The 25,439-nt window shown below is 34.5% G+C and overlaps 2 protein-coding genes across 2 annotated transcripts; one reads left to right on the top strand and one right to left on the bottom strand.

The window, feature by feature from the left end:
• Window positions 1–174: 174 nt before the first annotated feature.
• LOC121739878 (cysteine dioxygenase type 1) lies at window positions 175–12,563 on the bottom strand. Its single transcript, XM_042132471.1, has 7 exons — window positions 12,430–12,563; window positions 7,533–7,630; window positions 6,739–6,888; window positions 2,777–2,923; window positions 1,961–2,178; window positions 1,230–1,399; window positions 175–427 (listed from the first exon to the last, which is right to left on the bottom strand). The coding sequence occupies exons 2-7, from the start codon at window positions 7,622–7,624 to the stop codon at window positions 395–397; spliced, it is 810 nt and encodes a 269-aa protein (XP_041988405.1). The 5' UTR covers window positions 7,625–7,630; window positions 12,430–12,563; the 3' UTR covers window positions 175–394.
• Window positions 12,564–15,843: 3,280 nt separating this feature from the next.
• Window positions 15,844–24,405, top strand: LOC121738492 (E3 ubiquitin-protein ligase RNF113A). The gene is made up of 8 exons (XM_042130575.1): window positions 15,844–15,848; window positions 20,146–20,247; window positions 20,420–20,562; window positions 20,839–20,994; window positions 21,420–21,547; window positions 21,806–21,867; window positions 22,450–22,624; window positions 24,200–24,405. The coding sequence occupies exons 2-8, from the start codon at window positions 20,154–20,156 to the stop codon at window positions 24,375–24,377; spliced, it is 936 nt and encodes a 311-aa protein (XP_041986509.1). The 5' UTR covers window positions 15,844–15,848; window positions 20,146–20,153; the 3' UTR covers window positions 24,378–24,405.
• Window positions 24,406–25,439: the final 1,034 nt, after the last annotated feature.

Below are 25,439 nucleotides of genomic sequence, written 5' to 3'. Positions count from 1 at the left end.
AAATAAAGTTTAAAGATACCTAGGCATACTGCATAAATCAAAGTATCTTGCTTTATGAAAGGGTCGGTGTTTACTTTTATTTATTCGTAGGCTTAAATAAATAAATAAAACAAGGAAAATATTATTATTTAGGTGTTTAATTAAGATTTATAAATAAGCATTATTTAATTATAATGAGTAAGTATGTAAAATAAATTTATAAATTCTTTTTAGCCCTAACTAGTTCTTACAACTAAATAAACTTAAGTCCTAACTTATTATTTCACATAATTTAATTATTGTTGTTTCAGGAAGTAAAATTTCCTACTTTAAAGCTTTTAAGCACGTAACTATTGATTTTCTTCTTTTCCTGGTCCATATAATTATCTACACTGTTTTTTTACAATCTTTACGCTTATTTACTTTCTACTGGACTGGATTCGAACACCTGTAAAAAAGGTAAAACATGAAATACAGCGGCTACTATTGTGGAAAATAAGAGTGTTTCAAAGAAAAATGGTTGGAGTGGAGCGCTACTAGCACACATAGTAAAAAATCCGACAAAATCTTAGGCAAACATTACACGGTAGGTTTTGCTGTCAGTTTTACCAGTCATGACTGTAACTGATGCATAACCTGTCGTGTAATGCAGTGACTGATGATTGCATGAAGTTGATTGACGAAACCCCGCGTCAGATAAAAATTGCTTATTTTCGTAGCTCTCCCCAATATTGCCCGACTAGAATGTCACACGTGTGACTTTAGGGGAGGGGGCCAGGCCCCCCTCATTGTTTATTTCCAAACCAACTAGCAACCGACTAGTTATAGCCACGATTAAACTACCATGGTCTTAACCAGACCAGTAGCTTAGACCCTTTCGAAAAAAAAAAATGATTGACGAAAATCTGAATATCTTGATTTTTGCTTCATGCAACCATCAGTCACGTATTTTGAGTGCGTATTGTCACATCCGACAAAATAGGAAAAAAATTAGAAAAAAGCTTTGACTGACATAAGAATTGAGTGACCGTCTAATACCATTCATAATTTCATCAGTCAAACATAATTCATGATTGACGAAATTAACTGTCGCTTGTATGATCGTATAATGGATGCCTTACATGTTTTACACGTCATATCGGAATATTGACAGAAACGTTGCTTAACGTCGAACTTTTTGTTTACTGTCAATGCTGGTGCTGCCGTCTAGCGTGAGAACATTACATTATTGTATCCTATTGGGAACTTACTCTTTTAATTTTCTTTCCGTACATTGACCAGAAGGTCACTTTGACCTCCGATGCTTTGCCGGTGGTAGAGTCAAAGACCCTACAGCTGTCGAACGGCGGGCAGTACAAATGTAGAGACACTGCTCCGTCCACGTACGAGGGATTTTCCATTCGATGGAGTCCAAGAGCATCTGGAACGAAAATTAAACTCGTGACAATCATTAAATTATTATTAATAGGCTTCATCGAATGCAATTCGAAACATAACACAGATTGAAAAATATAAGAAAAGAAGTCTATGCACTCAGTTACTATTAGTTGATCAAATAGCTTGGACCCCTTGGAATTACGCCAAGATGTAGCTTCACTCTGCATCCTCTATCTGATAGGGAGTATTCTAAGGAATTGTTCGGAATCATACCACCTGCAACTTTTCGCCATCGTCCCACGCGAAAATTATACCATCCTCATCACCTTGATGAGTAGTCTTCCACTGCGCGTTTCTCGCGTAAACTCTCGCGCACTGTAAAACTCTGAAAGGAACTGTCACCAGCAATATTTCCGGACCTATACGACCTGCAAATCTTCAAGAAGAGAGTATATTCCCTCTTAAAAGGCCGGCAACGCACCTGCAGCTCTTCTGATGTTGCGAGTGTCCATGGGCGACGATAGTTGCTTTCCATCAGGTGGCCCGTTTGCTCGTTTGCCCCGTTATTTCATAAAAAAAAGATCAGTATTAGTTTGAGTCTCACCATTGATGTAACACACATCATCAACTTCTAACCGCGTTCTGCCGATTTCATTCATATTCCCCGCTTCATATTCACCAGCCTCCTCGCACTGATGTTCACTTATTTCTACGTTGTTCATCTTATTTTCTAGTTCTTCACTCTCTGAGCAACACCGTCTAGTTGGCTTTTTCTTTAGTTTCTTTACGACTTCTGGTTCCACGTTTTCAGGCCAATCGTATCTGGAATCATTAGTAATTATTATGATGTTACTTATCTTACATGAAATTTTTTAAACCTAGTCAGCAGTAACAGACTCTTCTACAGAAAAAAGCCTCAGCCTGTAAAATGCTATTATAATATTTTTCTTAATGCAGTAAGTAAAGACGCTCAGTCAGATATCTTATCTTATATCTTTAAACGAGCAATTCTTGTATATATATAATTGAAATCTCGGAATTTAGTATATATAGGGGGTTTCGGGGGCGATAAATCGAGGTAGCTAGGAATCATTTCTAGAAAATGTCTTTTTATTCGTGTTTTATCGTGTTTAATCGATAAACTGAAAAATATGACTCTTCCTGACATCTATTGGCGAATAATAATACTATTTTGTGAGCAACTAATTGTTTTAACGACACAACAACAGCCAAAGCTATTCCAGCAGATGGCGTTGTAACCTGTAAAGTAACACGAAGTCAATGAGTGTTTGCTATTATATACCGAGCTTTGCTCGGTCATCCAGGGTACTTTATTTTAACAGCAAAATTCATATTAAACCTGCTATTGCTACTTTAAAAGTTTCAAGTATTAATAGAAATGACTAGTCTTGATACTTGCCTTACTTCTTCTAAGCTGCCACTCAATAACTTCATGAAACAGTGTGAGTCCGCGTGGTCATGTATGGCGGAGGCGTGGCCCGGCCCCCAACACAGTATCATTATGTTAAATGCCCCATTACCAGCATCAACTAAGTTTCGTGTGTACCTGAAACAAAGAAATTAAGACTTTTGCTAATAGGGACTATTACACAAAGGCCGGAGACGAGAGCTCCGTATCACACTGTACCTATGTAAATAATAATAAAACAAATAGAAAATGTAAAAATCTAATAAAAGTAGACAATTGTCCCTTCTCTTTGAAGGGGGAACAAGAGGTCCCAGATAGGGGCCAATAAAAAAAAACACACCATATCAGAATATTCAGGGCCGGTTTTAGTACTACTAGCGCCCTGGGCGAGATTTCTTCGGCGCCCAGGGTGCTGGTACCTAGTGCTGAAAAAATTGGCGCCCTTTTTGTTTGCCTTCAGCGCCCCTTGTTATCGGGCGCCCTAGGCGGCTAACGCCACTACTGAGCATATTCATACAAACGTCGAACAAATTTTTTTTGTTTACTGTCTATACCGGTTCTGCCATCTGGTGTGAAAACATTTCAGCAATACATCCTATAGAGCATACAGTATAATATGTAGTTATTAATGATAATTTCATACAGATCCAAACTAATATAAATGTTAAGAAATTAATTATAGCTTTCAATAATGTTGATACTTATAGTGGCTCCTGTATTAAAATAAGCTTAAAAAATATGTTAACGTACTTAATAACATCAAAAATTCAAAACAGAGTAAGTAGGTATTTATATAAGCGCAATTAACTTAAACTGAAAACGAAACTAAAGATATTTGATGATATTTGATAAATACAGGAAAAAATCAATGTTATCATTTTAAATCACATCAGCACATCAGTTCTTGCTGTGAAAACCCAAATTTAGAAAAACAACATCCTCAACTGTGATAAAATTGAAGTTCTGCTAAATGTACAATTTATATATAAACTAGAGATAAAGCTATCATAAATATGAATAATAAAGTTGAGAGTCTGATGTCAGAGTCTGTTTACATACGTCTTTTATCACATTTTGTCAAAACAACGCAATAGAAGATTGCAGATAAGTGACAACAATATTATTAAATAGTACCGGATAGAGTCATTTTCAATACATTGATGACGCCCGGAACTCCATTGCGCAAAAATTCGCTTTTTATGAACGTGGGTTCGAGCGCTGCCGGTGAAGGAGAACTGTCAAAATGACGTTGTTGTATGATGGCAGCGTTAGTTCCGTATTTTGCAAAGTCCATTTAAAGCCTTGTCGAGCTGTAACGTGAGGTAGCCGGTATGTTTCCGGGATAATATAGGTCTATGTTTAAAAGTAGAGTAGTAGCCGCGCCTAGAGTCTAAAGATGCTTTACAGCTAGAGATCGCCCAATGGTCGAAATTCGACCTTAAATTTAATTATCTCTTCTTTTTGCTACCCGTTTAAAGTATTGACTATTTCAGATTCAATAAAAAAAACTACAATTCATACTTAAACAAAGGAGTATAATTCGTGTAGATATAGTGTCAGTCAAAACATGGTAGTGTGCGCGTTGTAGTGTGTGTAATGTTTTATTTATTACTAGCTATTTGACCGTCGGTATTCGACAAAACACTAAATTTCATGAAAATCGTTGGAGCTGATTCCGAGATTCCAATTATATATATATATATATATATATATATATATATATATATATATATATATATATATATATATATATATATATATATATATATATATATATATATATATATATATATATATATATATATATATATATATATATATATATATATATATATATATATATATATATATATATATATATATATATATATATATATATATATATATATATATATATATATATATATATATATATATATATATATATTTATATTTATATTTATATTTATATTTATATATATATAAATATATATATAGTTATATATATATATATATATAACCTAAGAGGTTATATATATATATATATATATATATATATATATATATAACCTAAGAGGTAAACTTACATATACATATTTACAATTTACAATTTAAATAATGTATGATTAAAGCATAATTTCAAAACAATATTAGCTCGATGCACTCCTTCTCCACATAAACTACAACTCTGCGAACTTTCATGCACGTAGCATGAAAGTTCGCAGAGTTTCCGCATTTTTCGTAAAAAGGGTTCCAAAGTTTTTCGCTCGCGTAGATAAAGGAGCTACTTAACATGATATTTTGAACGTTTTAGTAAGTTCATTATACTCTACATATTCCGTCCTTGAATAAATTGAAGAAAATAACGAATTCTTATATTTATAGATAAAGAAAAAAATTGGCGTGGATAATCCCCGCAAATGTCTGATGTAAGAAGTTGTTGGTATTTATAGCTTGAGATCTCTGACCGCCGGCTGGGGTTAAGACCTGCAGATAACTATTTCTCATCCACAGAGCTTTCCTGACGTACATGTTTATTACAAAGGTTTGTTACAAAGACCTATAAACGTTTGTTATAATATTTTTATTATTTTCACCCAAATATGGTCGACGTCATCTCGATTTTGCTATCGGTATCTACATACAGTACTGCAGTTTTTCACATACTATCAAACATATTTTGTCTCCAACTGTCAAATAATTTTCACGTATTGATAGTACGAAATTTGTCACCAACTGTCTTTGATTCAACTACGTAATTTGGTCGGGACTCGGGAAATACTACGCCCAGCTGACAGATATTGACTAACATTGGCCAAAGCCATATGCTAACCAGCTCCAGAATCATAGCTCTACCAAATAACCTAGGACCGCTTCAAAACTTTTTTTCATTTGTTTGATGTCCTAACCTTGAGCAGTATGGCAAATATTTATTTTAGGCATTACTTTTCCATATTAGGTTCGAACGGTCATTCCCTTTACTTTTGTTCGTAACATTCATTTCAAGTTATCAACGACTATAATGATTATTTATGTTAAGATTCCTACCTAACTATATTATACTGTTATAAATAATATTCGTATCTGACTGGATATACATTAACCATAAGACCTTTGCTCCACGTCGATATGAGCTCGTTATCTAATTTATCTACCATAGTAATTGATTCTGTATCACAGTCCCGAAGACCTTATGATCTTGGAAGAACCCCGAAGTATCTAGATATTAAGATCGTATCATTCTAGGGGTAAGTTATAGGTGTGGGTGTGTGCCTGTGCCCAGGGTGGCGGGGTGGTCTTTTGCCCTGATTCAGAGAGCCGTAGATCGTGTTACAATGCACTGCTCTTGCGCACCGTTGTCCTTATGTAACGGGAATGGTCTAGACCAGAGGTCACCGAATGGCGGACCGCGGTCCGCGTCCGGACCGCTGGCCCATTGTGTGCGGACCAAGCATGTTCGAAGATGATCTTCGTTCATCTTAGGACTTCAACATCTCCAGGATTTAATGTCAATATCTATAGCTTGCACCAATATTTCACTCCAAACTTCAGAGAGATAATTAGCTACAAAAAATGGTTACTTTTCTCATTGATATCCAAAAAAATATCTTTGTAATTTCCGTAATTACCTACGTTTCGTAATTTTTTGTGTGGACCGCGAAGGTTATTTCATGTCTTAAAACGGACCCCGAGCGAAACTAATTGGTGACCCCTGGTCTAAACTCTGGAGTCAAGTTCACTCAAGTGAGGCTTCTATGGGGCACAGAATAGATAATAGTACAACTAAGATGTGATGTTAGGGTCTGCGTAATTTCTAATTTCGGATCAAAGCTGTGCATCCAATGCATCGAAATCGGACCTTACGCACCGCAGTCCACACACGCTATCGGTTACAAAATACTGCCGAATTTTTTGATTAGCACAACGCTAGGAAATACTTGTATTCAATAATTCAATGATTATTTTAAACTCACCGAAAACGATCAAACTTTGCGTATTTCTTCCAGTCCTTAGGGTCAGACTTGTAACACGCCATCAGTTTCTGAACCTCCTGTATATTCACGTGGCTCTTCGAGAATACCTTGTGTATTTCTTCGACTAATTTTTCCAAACCGGTAATTTCCCTGGAAACACAATGTCAATATTTTAAATAAAATTAAAAATCTAATGCGGCCTGCCCATACTATACTAGCAATTTGAAGGTGTCGATGGGCAATACTGACCTCCATTATACAAGTATGCTAGACTTATGATACCCAACTGTTTTTTGTGCCTGTTTGAAGCGGAATCAGCGCCCCCAATGCGGGGGAAGAGAACTAAATCTGACGTATGACGTATATATTATATAATCGCTATTGGTTGTAGAAACTAGTATTAGTTCCAAGTACTCCCACTACTGCTATCAGCGCCAATATGGCGAATTTCAAACGTCATTTTTACATCAGATTTAATTCTCTTCTCCGCATTGGGCACTGGATTTTTTGTGCCAATTTAAAGCTGAATGCTCCAAATAGGCACATGCAAAAATAGCTGTCATTTCAAAGGGTATCATAAGTCCAGCGTACTTGTATAATGGAGGTCAGTGATGGGCAAATTGGTCTTTGAATGCCTAAGACCAAAATAGTCGTAAAACCATTGTGGTTGGTAACGATAGCTCAGCTAGAGATGGGGCTTGCTCCTTATCTATTTACTATTAACTCACCGTTAATTAATTTGGACAATTTTTTTCTGACTACCCTATGCCCTAGTCTCACGTAACGTCACGTACCTGTCCATTTTGATGGGCGCTTCTATAGATAGCTGCTCGATGTCCGAGCACTCGGACACCCTGTACTTGCAGTTCGCACTCTCGATCTCCATGATTACCTGAAAGAAGAAAAAACACAATACTTACATCATAATCTATAAACAAAAATGTATGTTTTAGTACAAAATTTTATACAACATCTAATTATTATTATTGTTAGAATCCTTGAGAAATAATGCTTATTTGATTGAAAAATATTACTTATTTTATTCGTAAATTATAAAATATATTTTAAACGAGCTCAAGTTGTATATCTACTCTACAATTTATTACTTTAGGTTTTCCAGCTTTCGCTTAACCACTGAGATAATATAATTTAGATGACATTTATGATCAATTTCTGCATTATAATCAAAATCGCAAGATGATCACAAAATTTTAGATTTATGACTCTCCTTGGACTTTGGGCCATATTCAATAATTTAACATAAATTCGATCTACTGTCACTAAGCGAAACCTGAATATTATATTTAATGGTTCAAAATAATCCTTCAAGCCCCATAAGGACACCGGTGACCGCGACAACAATAGAATACAATAGCATTTCCAAGAATCCCCAATCGAAGGAGTAAAATGTAATCAATTTAAAAGAGGTTAAGAATAAATTAAGTATCAGAAATCGATTCCGCATTTGAAGAACCTTATAGGGACAGGAAACGTTGCAATGTTTGCAATGTTATGTTATACTTACTAGAAGTTTTTATACATGTAACATGACCTGCTACGCTTAAATTCTCTACTGCCCGGTTTCTAAGATTTTTTGACAGGTGTTTATCTTTTCACTAGCAGATTGGTTCATTTTTTGACGCTAGCCAATCAAAAGCTCTATCTAGCTAGTAGAAATTTAGTTTCAAAATCGTCGATCAGACCAAATAATTCATGTAGTTTTGAAAGTTGGTACAGTTATTCCAAAGGGTGGGCAATAGCTGTTATTAGTTTAAATTACTCATTACAGAAGCATAATATTTAAATACTAGATGATAATATTACCATGGGGGCGTTGAAGTGACATAAGCGATAATAATTTATAAATCATCTAAGCCAAAGTGATAATTAGTGACAACAGATAGGCTAAGGGCTTAAGATAGGTCCATAGTGAACTATACAATACCTAATCTGTTATAGCCCTACTGCCCTACACAATCCAAAAAATTGTGACCAAAAGATTAATTACATGGGAGTGCGCACATTCAAAGAGATCACAGTAATAGACAATCCACATTTTTAAGTTTGTTTAAAAAAATCCTAGCATATCCGGAATAAATAGCATTAACTTATATAAGAAATATATAAGATTATATACATAGTTATTTTTAACATGATGGCCTGATCCACATTTGATCGGAATATTAAGTGCGAACATAAACACGTGACGTCCTAGGGTCAATGACGAAGCACGGATAGGGCTGATGATAAAAACATCATTCATTGAAGAATTTAATGCATCTTAAATTGTCCACACTGTGCCTTTTTCTGTTCGTCAAGGGCATGCGTTATAGCGCAGTCAATAGCGAACGTGAGGCATGCCCGCGACGCGTGCTGACCGTATCCAAAACTTTCGATTTGTTATTAAAAATGACAGTTGGCGTTGCGTTCGTTGACGCATTCAATTATTGAATGCGCCAAAATAAAAGTTGAATGAAAGAAGATGACGAAAATTGAAGACGAAAGCGCATAGTGTGGACATAGCTAATTGATGTGCTGTGGCCTGTGTGCACGTCATTATGTCAAGCATTAAACAGAGTATTCTGGATTTGGACTACTTTGAATAGTTAATGGAATCAGGCGTTACTTTGCGGAAATCCATAGTTTAAATTTAGTTTGTTATTATTTTTAGCAATATTCCGCGAAAACAACTTCCACCTTTAAGTAAATGAGTGAGTGTACGCATAGGCATGCGTACAGCACCTCCTGAGGATGCTCCGGTGTTGGGGCGAAACGCGCGTCGAGGTTTTCAACCTGCATGGTGGTGAGGGGCCTTGCACGGATTTGCCAACATTATTGCTTGTGTGGTGGTGGTGTTTGCAAGTTCTTGCATGCGAGTGTACGCATAGGCAGTGTGGGAGGAGGGAGGTGCTGTACGCATGCCTATGCGTACACTCACTCATTTACTTAAAGGTGGAAGTTGTTTTCGCGGAATATTGCTAAAAATAATAACAAACTAAATTTGGACTACTTTATGAGTTTATAGTATTAGTAGCGTAGTTTAGGACATTAAGTAGCGTTTAAACTTTTATACATCTATGTATTTGCTTTCTAAGAAACCAATTTTTGATTAGCGACCGACCAAATCAGTCACTTATTTAAAAGTTATGAGAGAGTTAGTTATTTGAAAACATTCCAAATATTCTAGTAATATCCATACATTATTATAAATTAGAAAGAGTGTCTGTCTGTCTGTTACCTCTTCACGTCCAAGCCACGGAACCGATATAGATGAAATTTTGAGTCCCAAGAAAGGACATAGGATACATTTTATGCCGGAAAAATGATTGGTTGTGGGCATCATGTACTGCAATATGTAGTTAAATTTACCGAAAAAATCTTATATGTCATGCCTCTAATGTCCATGTGGCCCGAAACTACCCTAAAGTGGGGCCATTCATCAGACCACTCTTACATCTATGGTTACTTATCTCCTCATTAGTAAAGTTTAATCAGTGACAGAGGTCAGCTTCCTCTAGAAAATACTAGTCAACACCAATGTGTGTCAGATAAACTTATCTATTGCATATAAGAGCTCCAGGGCTTCCCAAACTTTTTGTGACTAATTGCACAAATTATATCATTATTTGGTTTACATTTCGTATTATCTGAGTATGCTTTAAGTACGTCACGTTAAAATATAATAATAAATATTATGCTTTTGACGTAGTGACCGTAGATATTAAAATAAGCTGTACCAAGCAGTCAGTAGACGAGCTGCAAAAACGAGTCCCTCCTTTTTGTTCTCAGGCTAATTATTATCTATGTCCCATAGGTAAAGAATTATCCAAGAATGAGAACGATGGATCAGACACATAAGTAATCCTTTCAGGTCTTCTTGCGCAAATGTAATCACTAATCATGTTCTTTATCTCTTCTTATAAAATACAAGCTTTTTCCCGCGGCTTCGCTCGCGCGGATTTCGAAAATCGCGTAAAATACGAATATTTTTGTAATAATTTACTATGAGCTACTGTAAAAGAGCGCAAACAGCGTTTTTCCTTGAAGTTTCAATGTGTCGCATACGATCATTTGATTTTTGTTGTGTGAATAATGAATATGTTATAATTGTAAGTAAATAATGCACAATATACATCACTACATCAGTCTTATCAAAATTGACTGTAGAAAACTGTTTACGAGTATGTAAGTACTTACCCACTTTTTTTTTACATTCGAAACTTTTGATAAGTTTCGAGTGAATGAAAGCAAACAAGTCACCATAAGATTTCATGTTATTATGAGATATATGAAGACGTTATTATAATATGGATATTTTGTAATTTAGTTTTACTTTTAAACGAGGGTCTGCAAAATAAATAACAATTAATTCAACTTTGATATCTCTATCGGTGTTTTGAATTAAAATAACTTTTTGTGGCTACTCGTTATCGCTAAAGCCACTCGTTAAACCTTTTCAAGTTTAAGCAAAATATGACGTAAAGTGCAAAAAGTTGAAAATATACCTTAAGAGCTCACCTGACTCTAAAAATCAAACATCGTCCTTCTCTCTTTACACTCACGCCCGTCTTTCATATGCCAGGTGAAAAAGGACAGCGCGGAATCATCGCCGAGTTAGTTTTACTTGAATAAAAGACGAACTATAATGATTATGAAAAAAGTGTTTTGAGCAAATTTAGGTTTTATCAATACCTTTTTAGATATTAAAAAATATTAAAGAAAAGACAGCAAACTTCGAAGATCCAAGCAAAAATGTATTTAAAACAAGGTTTTTTGTAAAAAAGAACCCATCGAGCATTTTTTGAGTAATCGTGTTTTCGTCTTGAGCATTTAATCTTTATGAACTGTAGTTACTTGTGTCAAAAAATCAGTTATCTAGACCTTACAGATTTTGAGATCTAGGTTAAAGTATGTAGTCAAGTTAGGGTCATGTGAGCTCTTAATTAAATACGTTCGTACCTATTTTTATCAAAATCAATTTGGCTGTATAGGTATAAAGAGACAACAAAGGGACAAACAAACAAAGTTTCTGAATATTAGTATGATTAACTAAAATTATATTGACTTGTTATATGAGTATTACGTGAGTTCGTTAAAGGACTGTAAAACTAAACTTTTGTCCTAAATGGAATAGGATAGTCGTATAATTAATTTGTTTGCTGGGCATAATCTTTGTCCAAGTGTGAATTGGACTTCGTATAACATATTGAAGAGTTTCGTATATTATAGATAAGAACAAAAAAAAACAGAAATGGCGTTTTTTGGTATTGTATTGGTATTGTAAAATTTGTATCAAGTAGGGTTACTTTATATTAATTTTACTAAGTATTCAAATCTTCGGGAAATTAATATTTATTTCCTGTAAATTATTTTACTACAATTTTATAAATAATAATTACGTTACATAAAATGTAGTAAGTACTTATATATAATATTATATACATAGCATCTGAGAGACGCTCAAAGAGAAAAATTTTGGAATAAATAATTGTAATTTTTAGACACCAATTAATCACAAGCTTTCAAATTTAAACAACCAAAAAATACGTTAACATTTGTTTAAAATACTATAATGCAACCACTTACAAATGCAGTAAAACGCAGCGGGCAAATTAAAGATTGCAAGAAAAACACTGATTACTATGTTAGGTTAGGTCATTCTAGGTATCTGGACCTGTTATAACAACATACCTTTTGCACTTCACTTATATTTCACACTCGAACTGAACTGTCGTCGATCGCAAGTGAACCGCTAATGGAACTTGTTTTCCCGCGTATTTACTTATATTCTAAAGTTTCTCGAAAGTAGGAGAGCTTGCGATTAAATCGCGGACGCGGCTGAGCGTTGTTTTCAGAACATTAAAAAAATACGATATTATTCACATTAAAAGAGAGTAAAATATATATTCTTAAGTAGTTAAGTATTAAAAAAATATCAAATTATTTGTAAAAGAAACTGTAAGATTTAAGTAAACTTTCTCATAAGCAAGTAAATAATTTATTGTACTAAGGTTCACTCGGCGTAACTGGGCGGTAGCGGTCATTGACTCTCTGTCAAAAACTTGTCATTTTCTATATAAACCGCGATTGACAATAAAGGGTCAAGGACAATAAAATGACAAGCTTTTGACAGGGAGTCAATGACCGCTACCGCCAAGTTACGCCGAGTGAACCTTAGTACATTATTAATTTTGTCCTGTAATTTTGAAACTAAGTAAAAACTTGCGACGACACTGCTGTCACATGACAAATATATATCTTACTACCAGTACCAATTTAATTCTACTTATATGAAGCTACTATAATTACAGGATATACGGTATGCCCACTTTTTGTTCTGTGATACGCGCATGTGCAGTAGAGCAATCTTAATTCCAAATCATTACGAATTATTGCGCTTTGACAGCATAATTTTCTTATTTCAGCTGTGGCATTCAGACAGTCAGATGACAATGCACATAGGTAATATTATAGTATCCTAATTCCCACTTAAGTATAAACTTTATTATTATGTCTCTAAGATCGAAGGTAATTCTTTTCATGAGGATCGCCGATTGAATGAGTATATTATATAAAAACTAGCATCTAATAATAAACGTAAAACCCAACATAGAACCTCCTTTATTGTCGGAGAAAAATGTATTAAAATGTAGAGTAGACATTGTGGAATAGAGATTCTACTTAGATAATAATCCACAGAAATAACCGCTTCGGTTTTCTTAAAGCCCCTAGTAACCAACCAACCAAAAATGTTTGTATTTTAAATGATGGATCTTATCGCAACTATCGCTATCTCGAATAAACTTTAAAGTAAAGATTTCCTATCACAATATTTGAAGTTTTATATCGTTTGCCAAAACAACGCCTTTTACGTAAGAGATGCCGTAGATAATACTCGTAACACGAGATGTTCGCACATGCCTCCTGCACTAGCTCGCTTGGCAACAACTAGTTTAACAATATCACAATAGACATTAAACTACCAGTACTTCGACTGTTAAGAGACGGACGTGTATTAATACCTACCTGTCATTTCTTTCGGGTTTCGCCAGGATGAGTTAAGGGCCGGCGCGCTGACTGATATAATTTATTTTTAAAATGAAGATTTTGAAATTGAATTCTGACAGTTTTCTTTGCATGTGCCAAAATATAAACAACAACTAAATTTGTAGGGAACGACCCTAGCTGACCCTAGCGACGACTTTTGTCATAATAGGTCAAACTTAAAAATTTCAATCTCAGTTCTAAGTCGGTATACTCTTAGATAATTCTGTCTACTCTGCTAGTGCTACTGTTCAAAAAATTATATTAGTTTGTTCGAGTATCTTTGCTCATTCTTTACTTTCTTGCTAGCTTACACACGCGACTCTACATTTTCCAGTAGTATGCCTTATTAGTTGTTACGTAATGAATCATACGCCCAAATTACTTAGGGCCTGTTTCCCCACTTTCTGATAAGTGCCGTATAGGCTATCCGCAACTTAACTTGACAAATAGAGTATGGATGATCTGTCAAATAAGTTGTGGATATAACCTATCCGGCACCTTATCAGGAAGTGGTGAAAAAGGCCCTTAATCTTTTATACCCATGTAACCTACCCAGTAGGTGGGTGGGTTTCATCGTTTCGACTTTGCCATAATCTGAGAGTGCAGCACCATGGGAGTTTAATGGGTTGAACCTGTGCATTAGGAGTCCCACACACCCTGGTCGATGTTCCCGATCTGCCCAGTACACGAAAAGCATGTTCCATGGCTAAAAAAGGTAGTAAACAATGGTATTGTTTACTGTCTTTTTTTATAATGATGATAAAAATATTTCAATCAGCAAGCCACCAGCCAAGCAGAGGAGAATGCACGGACAGGTGTGTGGGGGTAGAGTCGCGGCCAAATTGCCACCCTCTCAACCGCAGCGAGCCCTACAAACCACGAATGTTCTTTCCCAGTGCAGGCTGCCGGAGATGCATGCGCGTATGCATTTTCGTCTAGAAAAAAAATGATGAAATAATGCTATGCTATATATAAATTACTATCAACGTTTAGTTACGTTACGTTGATAACCTAGTAATATACAAAATTTACAACAAATGCCTACCTACTGTTTAATTCGATATCATAAAATATTTGGTCAGATATGTTATTAAATAATTATATTAATAGGAACATTGGTACGGTACAAAAAATCTAGGAGTTAAGAATCTACGATGCAACCTCCTCCTATATATACCCAAATTAAAATGGCTGAGTATGATATTATATTAAAGATTATGGACCAGATTTTTTATCCAAGAAGATTTATTTATAATATAGTTGAGAGTATACATAATTTATGTTATTTGTATTTTTACTAGAAAGTTGAAACACCATTGTGTTTACACGCACTAGAAAAGAAAAATTTTACTTTACACTTTCTTTAAAACATCTCATTGAAAAAATGACCATTTCCTTATTGAAAATGTATCGAACTTAATACCTTTCGATTTTAAAGTCTCAAAAGTAGTATACTATTTTTAAAAGCAGCCCAATATTGCTGCTATACGAAAACGACGTATCCTTTGCCTGATTTTCGTTGAACATAGGCCCTTTTAAAAATGAGTGAGTTCTTCTAAAAAGTAGTATACCATTTAATGCAACTGACTTGCAAAAGGACGTAAAAGGCGTGTTTTCATACTAATCGTCGTCTGCGGCTATGTTTGTAGTGTCTCAGGATTTAAAGAATTTGAAGACTGTAATAAAATTAATCTTAGGTTCATAATTCTAATTAATTTATTATACATTTTATTATGTAGAAAACGGATACAAAGATATTTCTAAACCGTTATTAGCTTCTGATGTGTTTACAAGTTTAATAATAAACTGGTCTTATTCCAGTTTTCCAGGATAATTTCCGGACTCATTTTATAAATGAGAAAACTACCTAATGTGATATGCAGTTTATATTATAATGAAAACTGTTTATATGTAGGTATCTTATATTTTAAGATACGAACGGGATATGGTAACATTGGACCTATGGTAGTTTTAGCAGATTCCTAATAGATTCAGCTGTAGGTATAGTTATCTAATTTTTTTTAAATCAATCATCAATGAACCAGATACATAATAAGCTTACTGTCCATGGACACTTGCAAAAAAATAGGAAATAGTAAACTTGTTACTCCACTGGTGAGTGGTGTTGCGAATTGGTTTTCAGTAACGATGAATCGTCAACCGCTTTTAACATTTACTACTAAATAATATTTTAAATTGAAACGACAGTCGGACAGACAAATTATCTTAACATCATAAGGATTCACTTACGCTGTTATAAAATTGGAGACATTTTTTATCGACATAACGTATTCGGTTAGCGTATCCTAATATAGGTGAGCAAGTAGCACCTACAGAATAAATTTTAATACCACCAATGAACGTAAACACGTGAATGATCCTAAATTCATCGGAGCCCGACTCGGAAAACAGGAATGGTTTTATATAGCTGTCCCGGTGAGCTTCGTGTCACTTTAAAACCTTCCCTGGACTTCTACGAATATTTTAAGACTTAAGAGCTCTCCTGACTCTAAAAATCAAATATCCTCCTTCTCTCTTCACACTCACGCCCGTCTTTCATATGCCAGGCGAAAAGGGACGGCGCGGAATCATCGCCGAGTTAGTTTCACTTGAATAAAAGACGAATTATAATGATTATGAAAAAAGTGTTTTGAGCAGGTTTTATCAATTTTTTAATGTCTAAATATTAAAAAATATTAAAGAAAAGACAGCAAACTTCAAAAATCCAAGCAAAAATGTGTCTAAAACAAGGTTTTTTGTAAAAAAAGAAACCAGTTTTCAGTAATCGTGTTTTCGTCTTGAGCTAATCTTCATAAACTGAAGTTACTTGTGTCAAAAAATCAGTTTTCTAGACCTTACACATTTTAAGATCTAGGTATGTAGTCAAGTTAGGGTCAGATGCGCTCTTAAATTAGCCCAATCCGTTCAGCCGTTTTCGAGTTTTAGCGTTACTAACACAATTGAAAATCCATTTTTATATATATAGACTAGCTGTGTGGTGTGCATAAAGTTAATATACCTAGCGGAAAGATATATTAAGGCCATTCCCCGAGCAAACGACCTTGACCATACATTTGACGCGTTGCCGAGATCGCACAAAAATCCTATTTTTTAGGGTTCCGCAGCCAAATGGCAAAAACGGAACCCTTATAGATTCGTCATGTCTGTCTGTCTGTCCGTCAGTATGTCACAGCCACTTTTCTCCGAAACTATAAGAGCTATACTATTGAAACATGGTAAATAGCACGTAAATAGATGAAGTCTGTGAACCGCTTTAAGATTTTGATACAAAATTGGAAAAAAATTTGAAAAATTTAGGGGTCCCCATTTTTCATCTAGCCTATGTGTGTGGGGTAACTATGGATAGGTCTTCAAAAATCATATTAAGGTTTCTACTATAATTTTTTTATAACCTAAATAGTTTGCGAGAGAGACTCTTCCAAAGTGGAAAAATGTGTGTCCCCCCCCCCTCTAATTTCTAAAGTAGAAGCATGCATGATAAGTCTAAAAAATATATATGATGTACATTACTATAAAAACTACCAACGAAAATTGGTTCGAACGAGATCTAGCCAGTAGTTTTTTTTATACGTCATAAATGGTAAACCTTAATTTAACTTTCATTAAATCAACTGAAATATGAAAATAAATCAAAAACCTCTTAATTTCATAAAAATAAACCTTATTGCTCCTGCGGAACCCTTCATGGGCGAGTCCAACTCGCACTTGGCCGGTTTTTTTTACTTTTATCTTAGTTCAAAATCGATCTAAAAAAAACGGGGAATATGTAATTAATAAAATTGTCTATCTATTGTCGTGTGTTTCAAATAAACGTAATTTGTAAATACTTAGTCTGGCCATAAATACTGTTAGGTAGGTACTTACTAGTAAAAATAAACAAAATATTACATTAATTGAATTTAGATTCTGTAATTTTATATGTTTGTTTATTGTGTTTTCTCATTTTGGCGCCAATGTATTTTACAATATTTTGCGAGATTCAAATGGAGTGGGGTGATCAAAAGAACCAAATCGCTGTGATTGCATCACACAAAGTAGGTAAGTACCTATATGGAGTCCAAGGTCATTTTTAAAACTCTCCATACGCTTGGTATTAGTAAAATGTTCGTGTACCGGCCACCGGGCCATTAATCTGTACAATGAGACCTCCTCTGCTTGTGGCAGAAAAAGATCTGGCCGTCCACGCAGTGTTCGTACGAAAAAGGTGGTTAAAGCAGTAAGGGAAAGATTTTATCTCACGAGATAAAGATAGAACCATGACCACCTAGAACCATGTCGCGTACTTTAAATGATGATTTAGGACTTTCAGCCTACAAGAGACGTACTGGTTATTTCCTAACTGATAATTTAAAAAAGAAAGGGTGGTAAAATTGAAACATTATAGGTACTGAAGCGGCACACAAAGGAGGTCACAAAAAATGTTTACAAGTTTACGGATGAGATTTTTTTTACAATTAAGGACGCTATCACAAAAATTATGTCAAAAATTAGCAGGTCAGTACGAACATCGACTTTAAGACATTAAAATAACATTCAATATCAGCGCGCCTTGTACAGTGGCGGTTACGACGCTCGCCGCTTTCTTGATTGGGCGAAAATTTATGAAGAAATTTGAGAGCGTTTCTTATTTTTCTTATAATTAAATGGAAATGTTATTTAATTTTATATAAAACTAGCTGTTGCCCGCGACTTCGTCCGCGTGGACTTTAGTTTATAGTTGTTCCCATACATCGATTGAATCGTTTACGCGCAAATCAGAAAAATATATTGTGTGGGAACCGCACATTTTTCCGGGACAAAAAACATTCCTTGTCCCAGATTTAAATTAGTATCCCCAATCTCAATCAAAGTTAATTGTGCGGGAACCGTATATTTTCCGGGATAAAAAGTATCCCTTGTCCTTTCCCGAGACTGAAAGTATTGCCATACAAAATTTCATCAAACTAGATTGAATAGTTTAGGCGATAATCATAAAAGTTTATTGTGCGGGAACCGTACATTTTCCGGGACAAAATTAGTATTCCTTGTCCTTTACCGGGACCCAAAGTATGATCTCCATACCAAATTCCATCAAAATAGATTGAATAGTTTACGCGCAAATCATAAAAGTATATTATGCAGTAACCGTACATTTTTCCGGGACAAAATGTATCCTATGTTCTTTTTCGGGACTCAAAGTATCTTTATACCAAATTGCAGCAAAATGGGTCCAGCCATTTACGCGTGATGTCGTGTCCACGTGGAATATAACGTCCCGCGCAGCTTCGCTCGCGTAAATTATTTCACAAGACAAAATAGTCCACAAAAAATAGCCTATGATCCTTGACGTGGTCTACTTCTTATCTGTGCCAAATAACAGAAAAATTGCTCCAGTAGTTCATAAGATAAGCCCTTTCAAATAATTTCCCCCGTTTTTGGATTTGAAAGGGCTTATCTCACGAACTACTGCAGTAATTTTTCTGTTATCTGGCACAGGAAGTAGACCACGTGAAAGATCATAGGTTTTTTTGTGGACTAATTTTTGTGGAATTTACGCGGGCGAAGCTGCGCGGAACATTATATTTCGCGTGGTCACGTCATCACGTGTTAACGGCTGGACCCATTTTGCTGAAATTTGGTATAAAGATACTTTGAGTTCCGAAAAAGAACATCTATAGGATACATTTTGTCACAGAAAAATGTACGGTTACTGCACAATATACTTTTTGAATGACAATGACAAGGAATGTTTTCTTTCCCCGGAAAAATGTGCCGTTCCTACACAATTATATACTTTTCTGATTTGCGCGTAAACGACTCAATCGATGTACGGGAACAACTATAAACTAAAGTCCACGCGGACGAAGTCGCGGGCAACAGCTAGTAGTCTATAGCCTATCTCAATAAATGGGCTATCTAACACTGAAAGAATTTTTTAAATTGGACCAGTAGTTCCTGAGATTAGCGCGTTCAAACAAACAAACTCTTCCCAATTATAATATTAATATAGATTACTAGTAGATCGGACAGTATTAATCATTGGAAAAAGCACAAAAACTTCATATTTATTAATGTTGCTTTAAAAACTGACTGTTTTTCAAGCCTTTTTTTAAAGCAACATAAATATTGTATTTTTGTGCTTTTTCCAATGACTAGTACTGTCCAATCTACTAGTCACTTAGACTTAAAGCTATATAATTTAAAAAAACTGGTATGAAGTGTCAAAAGTCAAAAAAGTGTCAAAAACAAAGAAGAAGAAGAAAATACCAAAATATTGTGTGGTTACCTAGGTACCTACCAGAATATTTTGTATTTTGAAAAAAATATATAAGAAAACGCAATTTAAACATTAGAATTAAGTAGCAAAAATGTCGGATGCCGAAGTTGAAGTGCCTACAACATTTAAAAAGCGTAACTTGAAATTCAAAGGAGGCAGAAAGAGAAAACAGTCGAGCTCGGAAGGTAAGTTTATTATTCCTGAAAATTCAGTAAAATTGCACGAAACCTATTTCGTTAATAATTTCAAGTTGTTATTGGTTAAAGACGCAATACTCCTGATGCCTAAAGTTTTTCCGAAATGTAATCTGTACAAACAGATTTCATTTTTGCTGAGTGTGTATATTTCTTGTTCAAGACAGCTCAGATAGTGCAGAGGAGCCAACCGTTGTGTTACCTATAAAGAAACAGGTGAAATCTAACCCAAACTTTCAGACTACCGGTGGTCAAAAGAAGGAAAAGGTTATAATCGAAGATGCGGATAGCAGTGACGAGGAAAAGGTACTTTTTTCATAATTTTGTTTATTTTTTGTTGTTTTAATTGCACTCATTATATTATGTATACTTAACCTAAAAAATTGACCATAAATAAAACAATATAGTTGTCCCCACTTTAGCAGCTCTTATTACTACACTATTTACAAAGAAAAAAGGTTGTCTTCCCTCTTGCTTGCTTGACTCTATAAACTTAATATTCATATTGCTGGTAGACATCAAAGACTATTGTAAAATAGTGATTTTTAAACCAATTTTAAAATAAAACATTTTCATTTGCAGAAGAAAGACATAAGCACAACATTGTCGGTGCAACAGCAAAGGGAGAATGCCACGGCAACATATGAGCTGGACACAGAGAAGGACCGAGACGCTCAAGCTATATTTGAGAAAGCTCAGAAGATCAATGAGGAACTACAAGGCCAGGCTGATGATAAGGTATTTAAGCCTGTTTTGTAGATTATACGAGCCTTTTTTTACAATAATACAATTTATTAAAATTAAAATAACTATTGGATTTTGCTTGTTGACCTACTACTGGATGTGAAACTTACCCAGTGAGAGGAACCGTGGTAATGTAACACTGAAGCATAAGTGTATGGTTTCCGAGCAATAAACAAATTTGGGCAATATGAAGGTGCAGGGGTCAACTATTTTCTTATAATTTAAAATAATATGAATAATATATTTTTATATTTAATGTATGACTAAATAGTTGTAATAATGCTAAACTACATAAATAGCCTAGCGGATTCTTGAAAATCTATTGTTTACGTGGTCAAATTCAACCACTTGGAGTTGATAGGTTAAAATAAATAGCAATGTATAAAACAATGTTAGCAATCAAAAATTTTATTTTCTAGGTTTATAGGGGTATAAATAATTATGCTCAATACTACAAAAAGAGGGACACAGCAGCCGGCAATGCTAGTTCTGGATTAGTCAGAAAAGGTCCAATAAGAGCTCCGGCCAATTTAAGAGCAACAGTTCGGTAACTATTCCCTTCTTTTTAAATATCAGCATACCTTCATTTGAAAAATTGTATAGCTATGGACTGAAAGTATATTTTTCTTGATTTATTTATCAATCTGATACCTCATACAACACTTGAACCTATATTGCTATTCATCATAAAATTATCCCTCAAGTAAGAATAATTAAGTATTTTTACTCGAGGGATAATTTTACAACTTGTTTTTTATTCTAATTCTTGTCTTAAAAATTATAAATTATTCTTCCTATATTTTAGGTGGGACTACCAACCTGATATCTGTAAGGATTACAAGGAAACCGGATTCTGTGGATTTGGAGGTAGGTTTGTGTAATGACAACTTATTAGTTATTTATTAAAAATATAAAATACTTATTTCATAACCTGATTGCTTATTGCGTTTTGTCTGTGTCGCCCAAAATACAGGTACCATCGAGGAAGTTGATTCCTATGCAATTGACAGACCAATGTTATTTGGTCGAATATGTCAATTCAATGTTAATTGTGATCTGTCAGCTGGGTTTGACGTCACGCAACCAAACTACTTAGGTCCCCGATTTGCATAGGAATCAACTTCTCTGATAGTACAAAGAACACAATATTTTTGGGATGAACGGAGTCCATGAGTTAACCCATCAAACCCGAAGCGGCACCCGGGTGCTGCATAAAAATTGAAAATCAATTGTGTCTGTGATTCCCACGATCGAGGTATTAACCTTGTTCTTGAGGGAGACAAAAATCCGTTCAGTAGTAGTTACATATAAGTAACAAACATACACACTCATAAACTTTTCCCTTTATGACACTAGTGTGATTGTGGAACAGACCTAAATACATATTACATACATATATTTTATTTCAAATTACATTAATTAAAATAAAATGTAATTCCCTATTTCCAGACTCGTGTAAGTTTCTCCACGACCGCTCTGATTACAAGCACGGCTGGCAGCTGGAGAGAGAGGAGGTGAAAGCGGACAACGGCGGAGACTCCGATTATGAGATACACAGTGACGATGAGCTACCCTTTAAATGCTTTATATGCAGAAACAGCTTTACTGATCCCATTGTGACAAAGTGAGTTCAAGCTATTATCACTGTAAAAAATGTAAAGTGAGTTCATATAAAATGTACTAGTGAATTATGAAGAAACCCGTAACCTCTTTCAGCTTTATTCTTTTCGATTTCACCTCGCATGTCCATTTCAAAATTCATTATTAACCCGTCGATCGTGGAAAACGAGACACAATAGAATTTCTATTGTGTATGGGGCTTGATGAATTAACTTTTTAAATATTTACCTTGTATAGTTCTATAAAGTAAGATACATTTTTAGTTATTAGTCATTAGCCAATCTCGTTAAAAATTTAAAAATCATTCTGTATATTTGCCTCTTAGGGGGGTATTACATTATCATTTATATTGGATCATTTCTATGATCATATTGATGGCCCCAACGAATAAACGTGCAATCGAAAAAAGACAACTTTTCAGGAAGGCAAAAAAACGTTTGGAACCATATAACTTTGACTACATAATAAATAGACAAATATAATGTATAACCAAATTAAAGGTAAAAAAAATATCTTTCAGCTCATATATTTATTATTAATCAAATATTATCGGTTTACCGCATATTTAAAAAAAAACATGTTAAATTATTATTCTAGTGAATAATACGTGACTTGTTAACACTATTGTATCAATGCACGTTTATTCGTGTCATAAATGAAGTTTTAACAAGTGCAGTGAAATGTTGCATGGTTATTCCACATATATTTTTATTCCCCTGAGCCATGCTCTGGTCATTTACACGCTTATTCTTGTATATTTTGTTGCTTTTCCATGTTTCTAAAGATAAAAGCCCGTATATTAGTGTTAAGAAGATCGACTTATTATTTATGTAACACGACCTTATAAGTGCACGGTATAAAATGTAAATCTATACTAATATTATGAAGTGGAAGAGTTTGTTTGTTTGAACGCGCTAATCTCAGGAACTACTGGTCCGATTTGAAAAATTATTTCGTTGTTAGATGGCTCATTTATTGAGGAAGACTACAGACTATAAATTATCACTCTAAGACTAATAGAAGCGCAGAAACATAGGAAAACGTGAAAAAAACGGGGAAAATTATTTGAAGGCGCTTATCTCGTGAACTACTGGATGAATTTTTAGGTTATTTGGCACAGATATAGAGTAAACCATGACGTGAAGGAACGTAGGCTATTTTCTTATTAGTAAATCAAAAACCTCTTAATTTCATACAAATAAACCTTATTGCTGCTGCGGAACCCTTCATGGGCGAGTCCAACTCGCACTTGGCCGGTTTTATTTGTTATTTCAGCAAGATTATCCAAGTATATAATTAGAAAAATAATTACATTACATTATTTGAAACATATTAACGAACATGAAATTAAAAACTCTTTTTTATATTAAATAACTGGCAACGCCTATTTCTATGACCGTATTGGATTAAATCTCTCAGCAAATGTCAAAAATCTATGATCAAGGAAGAAATGAATCATATGTCTATATTACATTATCCAATATCATTGACTTAATGATCTCGGATCCAATATATATGATAATCTAATATCCCCCTTACACAAAATTTTAATGTTTCAGTTTTATTATTTATGTTTCAGATGTAAGCACTACTTTTGCGAGAAGTGTGCCCTGGATAATTACAAGAAGTCCGCAAGATGTTTCATTTGTAACACTCAAACTGGAGGTGTGTTCAATCCCGCCAAGGAACTGGAGCAGAAACTGAAGCATGCTGATCATGATGACAACGATATTCCGAGTGATGATGATGATGACTGAGGAATAAAATATAAGGTTATTTTATCAAGCAGCTTTTTACTTATTCCAAATTTCTGAATCAAAATTGTATTTTTGAAAAGACGCAATCTAATAAAAAATCGGCAAAGTGCGAGTTGGACTCGCGCACGAAGGGTTCCGTACCACTACAGAGCAAAAACAGACTTAAAGTACAAATACAACACTGAGTATTTTGTGAACATTTCAAGTGCCTATGGGCGTTTGTGCACTACACGGAATTTTACCGTCCGGCGTACATAACTTGTGAAAGTTATGAACGCCGGACGGACGTTTGCCATATAAATAAGGTAGGAAATCGAGATGAAGCGCCGCGCCGGATGGTAAAATTCCGTGTAGTGCACAAACGCCCTTAGTGTTGCCATTATTTATATCGAGCAAAAAAATCACGTTTGTTGTATGGAAGCCCCCCCTTAATTAAATATATATTATTTAGTTTTTAATATTTGTTGTTATAGCGGCAACAGATATTATAAACAATCTGTGAAAAATTCAGAAGTCTAGCTATAGTGGTTCTTGAGTTACAGCCTGGAGACATACAGACGGACAGACATCGAAGTCTTAGTAATAGGGTCCCGTTTTTACCCTTTGGATACAATATGTAGGAATATGGACGTCTTTAGTATTAAAAAAATGCTAATTAGAAAAAAACTTTATTAGGTTATTACGCATAACAGTATTACATAATACATATTTTGCGTTATATATCAAATAGTTATAACTATTTGATTTACATTTTACAACAATCAACTAATAATATAGAAATATATTATTAGTATGTTATGCAGTATATTATGCAAAATGGGTGATCCACTTAAAGTAAATCCCAAGAGTAAATTAGTTCCTATTCCCAACAGAGCATTGTATACATTGTAAATAAATATTATACTATTTAGTGTAGTTCTGATTACTAGATTGAAACATACCATTATTAAAATATTGTGGTCTTCATTATGTATACTAATGGTGCCAACATAGTAATATTATATTCCTAAGCTGTGATAGTTAAATATTTATTTCACATGTGGTTGTCATCGGCCGTCAAGT

This window comes from Aricia agestis, chromosome 2, assembly GCF_905147365.1.
Source record: "Aricia agestis chromosome 2, ilAriAges1.1, whole genome shotgun sequence".
NCBI lineage: Eukaryota > Metazoa > Arthropoda > Insecta > Lepidoptera > Lycaenidae > Aricia > Aricia agestis.
The sequence above is the reverse complement of the archived record's forward strand: the minus strand, read 5'-3'. Positions and strand labels throughout refer to the sequence as shown.

What these genes read in the sequence shown, in the direction of transcription:
- LOC121739878 (XM_042132471.1), bottom strand. Translation starts at nt 7,624, where the DNA reads ATGGAGATCGAGAGTGCGAACTGCAAGTACAGGGTGTCCGAGTGCTCG. An exon ending in GCGCCCATCAAAATGGACAG is followed by an intron (nt 6,889 to 7,532) that starts GTACGTGACGTT and finishes TTGTGTTTCCAG; the next exon opens with GGAAATTACCGGTTTGGAAA. An exon ending in TGATGTGTGTTACATCAATG is followed by an intron (nt 1,400 to 1,960) that starts GTGAGACTCAAA and finishes TTTTCGTTCCAG; the next exon opens with ATGCTCTTGGACTCCATCGA.
- LOC121738492 (XM_042130575.1), top strand. Translation starts at nt 20,154, where the DNA reads ATGTCGGATGCCGAAGTTGAAGTGCCTACAACATTTAAAAAGCGTAAC. An exon ending in AAAACAGTCGAGCTCGGAAG is followed by an intron (nt 20,248 to 20,419) that starts GTAAGTTTATTA and finishes TTCTTGTTCAAG; the next exon opens with ACAGCTCAGATAGTGCAGAG. An exon ending in AAGGCCAGGCTGATGATAAG is followed by an intron (nt 20,995 to 21,419) that starts GTATTTAAGCCT and finishes TTTATTTTCTAG; the next exon opens with GTTTATAGGGGTATAAATAA.